Consider the following 7,668-nt stretch of genomic DNA (forward strand, 5'->3'; position numbering starts at 1 on the left):
GTATTTAGCCTTACTGCTTTTGGCTCCTGCAGGAGGCCATGCAGAGCTCAGGGGCCTGGAAGTGGCACTTTGGTGATGCTACAAAGTCCAGCATGATAGAAATTGAAAACAGGAAGGTGTGAAATCCAACCTAAGCAGGGTGTATAATCAATAGACTCCTCTCTTTAGAAAACAAAATCTTTCCTTAAAGTTGGGGGTGAAGGGGATAGAGAAATATCAGAGAGAAGACATTTTTTGGCCAGACTGTGCCCTTTACAAACATGAACATTCTCTTAATATGCCCAAACCTGTTCATCAAGATAAAACAAAGCACATAGCTAAGACAGTCACAAGAGCAGGTGCTTGGGTAGGACTCAGCCCGCAAAGACGACCGAAAAGCTGACTCTGCACATTCAAAAAAAAAAAAAGCCTTTTTTTTTCCCCCTGTTCTTACTTGCTTTGAAGCAAATTTTAGATTTCTTTTAACAATGTTCTGAAAGAAGTAAGATAAACAAGCTTATGCCCTCTAAAATATAAAAGAGAATAATTGTAACAACAGATAATCTAATGGGAGATGGGACTCCGGAGTTTTCTGAATTTGTTAAGACTTCTTGCAAAACAGCATCTTATACATTTTTTTTAATCCACCCTTCTGCAATCCATATTCCAATGCCAGTTAGACTGGATCTGTAGGGACCCAGAGACAAGTACCTTTTTATTATGGTAATGAAGGACAAGAGGAATATATTCCTGTGAATTTGTTCCCTTTACCTATGAAAACACAAAATGCTCATGTTTTTAAAGACAGCAGAGCTTTAAAATATCCATTTCATATCCAAGGCTGAGTTTAACTGCATGGGGTTTATGTTTTCCTAAGCATTTATCCATAAAATCATACAAAAATATTTTCTAACACACAATAAAATATGCCCAGCCCATACATTCACTTATTTCAATTCTGCTTTCAAAAAAAGTCTGCATCCTAAAAAACAAAGCCACTTTTAGTTATGAACCAACATAGTGATTAAAAAAGAATAACTTCATGTAACTTTTTTTTTTTTTTTAAATCACTAGTGGTACTTAGTTTGAACAGTACACTAAGTTAGCTCTTGCCTTCATGCTGTCCTCCCCAGAGCTGAGGACGCCTGCCTGAAGTTCATGGCAGACAGTAAGTGGGTGTAAGATGGAAACCTGCTGCATTTCCCCACTTACCTCTCTTCAACATCCTGCAGTACAGGTCCTTCATGTTGGCTCCTCCCCAGCACAGCGGAAATGCACGCTGGGGTGTTAAGCAAACATCAGTCCCTTACATGCGGAGTCAGGGCACTTTGCTCTTCCCAACACCATGCCCCTCTAATGTGACGGCAAGCAGCTCCTAAAATGGGGTGCAGTTCTCCTCCTCTCCACCTTGCACCCCAGGGAGAGAAGTGCCCCTCTGCTCCCAGACCTCTCACTGTCCACTTTGTCATTGCTCCTCTCTTTTACCTCACAAGCACAGATCAAACCAAGTGTGCTCTGGCACTAGACAGGTTTCTGATCAATAAGTTACTCTGTTTTACATGGTTCAAATTTAAGCTTTTATTTGTTTTTTAAATTAAAAAAATAAATTTCATTATTAAATAGTGGAATGGGTCTAAACTAATGTTTACATATTAATTCACTTGTTTTAGGATACCATCAGAGAAATAAAGCATACCACCCAGACAAAACTTTCTTTTAGAAAGCTTAACAGTGGCATAATTCAGTTAAACAGGAAAAAAAAAAACCCAAACAGAAGTCTTAAAGTTTACAATGAAGGTTAGAAGTAAACCTCTGGTATTAGCGTCATCCAAATCTAGTTTCCATCGCAAAGGCAGTCATTGTACTATACCACAGTGCTAATGTCATCAGCTTCATCTGGTTTCTTTTGCCTGCTTGGCAGGGATTTCAAGTACTCAAGGTGCCTCCTTGCATCTTCCTGGTTTTGCCGGACGTAATAAACCACATACGAGATCACCATGGTGAACCAGCCAAACATGGTGACCAGCATGGCGTAGTCAGTAGTCTTTTTAGGAAGGTTGCAGAGGTCAGCATCGTCGGCAGCATTGAGGAAAGGTCTCCCCGCGTGCTCGTCCAGCACAGAAGTCTTGCAGATGACATTGTTGGCCGTCTCGTGGTTGGAGGCCATGCTCCTCAACACCTGCTGCAGCGTGCAGTCACAGTGCCAGGGATTGTTTGCAATCCTGGCTCTGGCCTTTAGGTTGTTGAAAGCGTTTTTGTGCACGCTTTGAATCCGGTTGTCAGACAAATCCAGAGTCTGCAAGGTTTCTGCCACCCCTTTGAAGGCATGTTCATCTATAAACTCAATCCCGTTTTTTGATAAATTGAGGACTCTCAGTTGGTGCAAGTCCTTAAAAATTTCGTTGGGGATGGATGTTATCTGATTGGAGTCCAAATAAAGTAGTACTGTTTCTGGAGGAAGATCTCTGGGTATTTCCTTGAGGTTTGCATTGCTACAGCTGACGTTCAGACCTCCGGAGTGAGAACAGAGGCAGCCTTTCGGGCACATACTGGCAGAATGAAAGCACAGTATCATGAGGACAAAACTTTGTAAGAGCAGACACATGGAGAGGGAACGAGTTAACCACAGGTCTACAAAATGCATGCTGGAGTGTCAGCATAATCACATGACCATTTCTCATTCAGCCAACAGTGGTGGGAAAAGGATCGGCAACGCTGAAACTTGGCTTCATTTTCTTCAGTGGGATTAGTAAGAACTGACTAACATGTGGGCTTCTTCATGGTCAATACTCTTCTTAGAAGCACACCTAGAGAGGAAGGAAAAGAGGTTCCTTATACTGTGAGCTCCAATCCCAATTTTGTTTTCATTAAAAAAAAAAAAAAAAGTTGAAGTCAAAATGAAATGCAGCACTAAATACATGATCTATTACCTATTAGTGCACCAGAGGATTTATTTAGGTAACTCCTGTTAGCATTAATCTGAGTTTAGTACATAAATCCCTGGGACATTTTTAAGAGGATAGACTACACTTAATACAAATTGCACAGGTTTAGGCTTTAATACTTATTAGAGGAGGCACTTGTTTTTATCACATGCTCTTCTAAAACAACTATAAAACTAAACTACATTTTCCCTTGCTGAAATGGAAGATGCATTAACAGGAGTTAAGAGGTGGATCTCTAGCAACAGTGACAGGTAAGTGAGGAATTTGTGGTATTTAATGTGAACTTATTTCAAAATAACGTATCCTGGTTTAAGTCCAAATCTGAGTACTTCAGCAAGGAAATATTTTTACTATATCAAGAAACAAAAATTAAGTAAACCAAATGCTACTGCAAGGCACCACAAACATCCACCATCTCCTTGTTTGTCTCCCTTCTGTTCTGCTTTTGAATGCTGTATTTCCTGCACCTCACACAATTTTGTGAGATTCACAGAAATCATTGCAACTTCCTGTTTCCTTGAAAACGTTCTTTGCATTTAACACAGAGGGGAAAAAAAAAAAAAAAGTTTAACAATTGCCAAAAACTCACACAGCATGCCTCCAAATAAAACTCCCACGAAGCTATGTATGCTACAATCAAAAAAATCTTACTCACGGCAAGTAGTTTGCTAATAGAACATATGAAAAAATACTGTTTCTGCTTCTCCTCCCTCAAGCTGGCTTAAAAGTAGTAAATATGCAGAAGCTTTTCCATTTTCTCCTTTAACTGGAACACAAATACAGAATTCTGAAATGCTGACCTGCAGGGTTTCAAAGACAACCTCATTTATTTTTTTCCCCTATTATGGTAAAATATGAATTTCTAACCACAACAGGTCTATTTGTTTTCATCTACGTGGCCCCTGTCTTTGTAGCAGCTTGGATATTCGAAGCCCTCAGGTTGTATTTACATAGAAATGATTTTTTATTTTCCCCCAAACCCACACTGTAGTCCACTGAAAAACAAAATCCTTCCAGGGAGGCGATGTATATGATTTTACATGAAAAAGAAGCAATTGAATGGCAATCACTTTTGCCCACAGAACTCACATACTAACTGCTCTTCCTGGAACATTGCAGTAATGTAGATCAGATATGTCATGCAGAATTTCAAACCCATAGCTCAAGTTTTATTTAACCATTTTGCTGAGACTTAATATGTCAGTAAACCCACAGAAAAAAAAAAAAACAAACAAACAAAAAAAACCCACAACCCCAAACCGCCACACAATTCAAACACATCTTGACAGCATGTACGGCATGTGCAATTACTCCTTTGCTGCGGCTCAGGAATGGCAAAATCTCCCTCAGCACACACTCACTGCAACTACTGCAAAGACTAAGTGACTCGCCACTGCTCTACAACTTCCTTGCTGGTCAAGAGAGAGATTGCCCTAGAATCTAAATAGAAAGTTTACACTTGGATTCCATAAAACTTGTATTCTAAAATTAAAAATAAAGGAAATTGTTAGCAATGAGGAACTGTGAAGCTGACCCTGGAATTGTGAAACCATCAAGAAGGGAAGTAAGCAGAGCATGAAAAGCTTCCTTTGAGGGTAGAGAGGTTAGATAGGACCTGCACAATCAAGACTCCTGCAGGACCTCTATGGAAGAAAGAGGGTTTACATAAATGAAGCCTACTGCACTGGGTGCATCCTTGCTAGTTCTCCCTGCAGCTCTTTGGTCACTGCAGTGTCTGGTCTTCAGATCAGACAGGAATCTGTTACAGAAGGAGACAAGCTCCAGAAGTTTTTTCCCAGCCTGCTCAAAAGTGCTAAGTACTTGCTAAAATGCACAGTCCAATTGGAGGCCAAGCTACAGCTGGCAGCTGCTCCCTCTGGCATCTCCAAGTTGGCAATCTGCTCCTCCCCCCAGTAGCCTTGTGTGCTGCCCCAAGAAGGCCTGTCCCCTGGAGAAACAGCCACCAATTTTCATTTCCCTTCACGTTTACATGTCACATTACTGTGCTCATTAGATTACTACTCATTAGATGCGTGGTCCCGCTCACAGAATGAGCATTATCTCATCACCTACTACTTGCAGACAGTGGCTTCCCACCAACAGTACTGGAGTTCTACAACAGGAATGACCTGGGGTGAAAGAACAAAGACCTGAGGTAGTTTCAGATGCTTAATTTAGTCGAAGCATACTGTTCTCACAAGAAAGTGACAACTGAATATCATATTTGCTTCATTACAGGCTAAGTAGGAAACTCCTGACAACCTGGCATTACACCATAGACCTTGCCAAATCCTCCACAGTGTAGCTGCACCCCCAAAGATCATGTGTCAGAGCCCTCAAGCAACAATGTGGAACATCTTCATCCCTCTGAAGTCAAATGAAGTTCTTTACTATATTAATGTGTTTAAAGTGGAAGAAGTAGGTTCATTACAGACTAAGCAGGAAAGTGTTTAATGAAGCAATGCTTCTTCAAACGAGATAACTAAGTAAATGGATAAAGAGGGAGAAAAACTCCCAGTGTTTTAAGTTGTTAAAGTAAATACAAGTTCAAACCCATAATTAACAATGCAGTCAACAAAACTTAGCTGTTCAAGAATAAAGCTGAGCAAATTCTCAGTAAATTAACTGGAAGCAACCCAACAGGACTGAACATCTATCAGGGGAGAGAAAGCTTTGTTTACCTCCATAATCAGAGTATCTGATCCAAGGGATATCAGGTTTGGGTTTCACTAACAAGCTTATAGCAAGGACTTTCTTGACTCACAGGCTAATGATTGAAACAAGTGAAAAGAGAACTAGGATCTGAACATTTGTAATGCCAAAAGGAAGATATTTGGTTTCTTGAGCACCTACCTAATTTTGTCTTCTTGAGCATCTACCTGATTTTCTCTGCTTAGAACACAATAAATGCAAAGGAAGATAAAGTTGGAATAAAGACAAGATATAAATACCAGAGAGAAACACTAAAGACTACAGAGAAAGGAATGGAAGACACAGAATTAAAATAAATGTATGAATTAATTAGAAATCTGCAAATAAAGAAGAAAAACAAATTTAAAGGTGAATGATGTAAGGGAAATTATAGCAATACTGTGAGCACAGGCAACAGCATCATCATGCAATAAGGCTTTTTGTGCACATTTCTAAAATACAAGTATAAATATAGAAAACCTAACATGTAAGTCTAATATTGCAGAGCAATAAAACTACGGAGGGAAGAATTCTTTACAGTATTGCAATTTAAACAGGTTTTCAGCTTTTGTCTTGTCAGGTTCCCCCAAGATTATTCACTCAGTACAAACATCTAAGAGTACAGGAAAACGTACAAATCCTGAAATCCTTAAGGTAAGCATATTTGTTTAGAATACACAGTGCGATTTCTGCTGAGCTTCAGCTGTCAGGTATTTGCACATTTGCCTTTCCAGCAAGTAAGGTGCAAAGACTGTACCTTAGCACCTAAATGCAATACTAATAAATTAAGTATTTGATTAGTAACTCTCGCCAAAAGAAAAGAGTGATGTAAAGAAGCATTAGTGCCTCCAACAACCCACCTGGAAAAAAAAGCTTGCAGATTTAGCCAAGTCACACAGAAAGTCCATGGCAAGACTACTTGCAATATCCATTTAAGATGTTGTGTCTCCAGAGCAAAATACAGGACACAAAATCCTATAGCCATCACACAGTACAGCATAAAACCGACACAGACTGAGACTTTTGTTGTTTAGGACAACGCTAAGACAACAAAAGACACATTACGAAAGAATCAATTGTATGTATAGTTAAAAATGTTGACTTAACAAAAGAGAAGGAGAAGGGCAAGGGGAGGTAAAAACATTTTCTGTAAGGTGTAGAGCCTTTCACAGTCCACATAGCAACTCTCCAGTCCTTATCCAAGTGCTCACACGTGTGAGTAGCTCCTCACAGGCCCTCCACATAGCTTCTGCCTCCATAAAAAGTGAAAGATATTCAGTGATAGCAACTCCATTTTCCCTATCGAGAATGTAAGGTACTAGATTAACATCTCTTCTTGTCTTCAGAGCTGGATCCCCTGATGATTGCATCTGCTACTCCAGCAATGTGAAAGGGGTCACAGCTAACTAGAGATGCTCAGCATCTGCATGCAGTTTGTATTTGTGGTTACTGAAGGTGCCATGATTAGAGAGGAATTTCTTGTTACTGTAGCTTATGTGCTCAAACAAGCAGGAACAGAAAGAGGAAAAAGGAAGAAGTCTGAGATCAGCCACAGATGGTGGCCTGTTGGCTGTGTCACGATTGCAAGCAATCTGACTGGTCTGTCACTTTTCAGCCTCCAGAAAAGTTAGAACAAATTATGTACAACTCAGCTTCCAAAGAGTGTGGATCTTTGGGTCTGGTGCACAATTCACCTTCCCAGCCATACCACGCTTCTGATGTTGTGCAGTTGAAAAACTTAAACAGGCAGAGTTCCTGGAGAAGTCCTCATTTGCAAACAGACCCCAAATGACACCACAGAGCTCCACACAAATCACAGAGTCCACCACAAATGTCACACTTTTTTCAGTTAATACCAAAGGCGTCTCTGTGAGCAACTGTTGACCCTCCACACCAGAAGTGCACTGCACGTGTTGAGGTGCCTCCTGTCCTCCTCACGTACAGCTCATACGACTTCCATATGAATCTATAAACGCTTTATATCCATGTATGCAGCTCTACTGCCTTCCAGTGAAACTCTCAGGTCCCAATAAGCCCTCAACAGATCCCTAAC

General features: G+C 40.3%; 1 protein-coding gene across 1 annotated transcript; it reads right to left on the minus strand.

The window, feature by feature from the left end:
• Positions 1–1,532: 1,532 nt before the first annotated feature.
• Positions 1,533–2,782, minus strand: LRRC3B (leucine rich repeat containing 3B). Its single transcript, XM_008947633.1, has one exon. The coding sequence runs from the start codon at positions 2,621–2,623 to the stop codon at positions 1,844–1,846; it is 780 nt and encodes a 259-aa protein (XP_008945881.1). The 5' UTR covers positions 2,624–2,782; the 3' UTR covers positions 1,533–1,843.
• Between the last annotated feature and the right edge of the window lie 4,886 nt (positions 2,783–7,668).

This window comes from Merops nubicus, unplaced genomic scaffold, assembly GCF_000691845.1.
Source record: "Merops nubicus isolate BGI_N331 unplaced genomic scaffold, ASM69184v1 scaffold5669, whole genome shotgun sequence".
Classification (NCBI taxonomy): Eukaryota; Metazoa; Chordata; class Aves; order Coraciiformes; family Meropidae; genus Merops; species Merops nubicus.

Excerpts from the sequence above, each read along its gene's own strand:
- LRRC3B (XM_008947633.1), bottom strand. The coding sequence starts at position 2,623 with ATGCATTTTGTAGACCTGTGGTTAACTCGTTCCCTCTCCATGTGTCTG.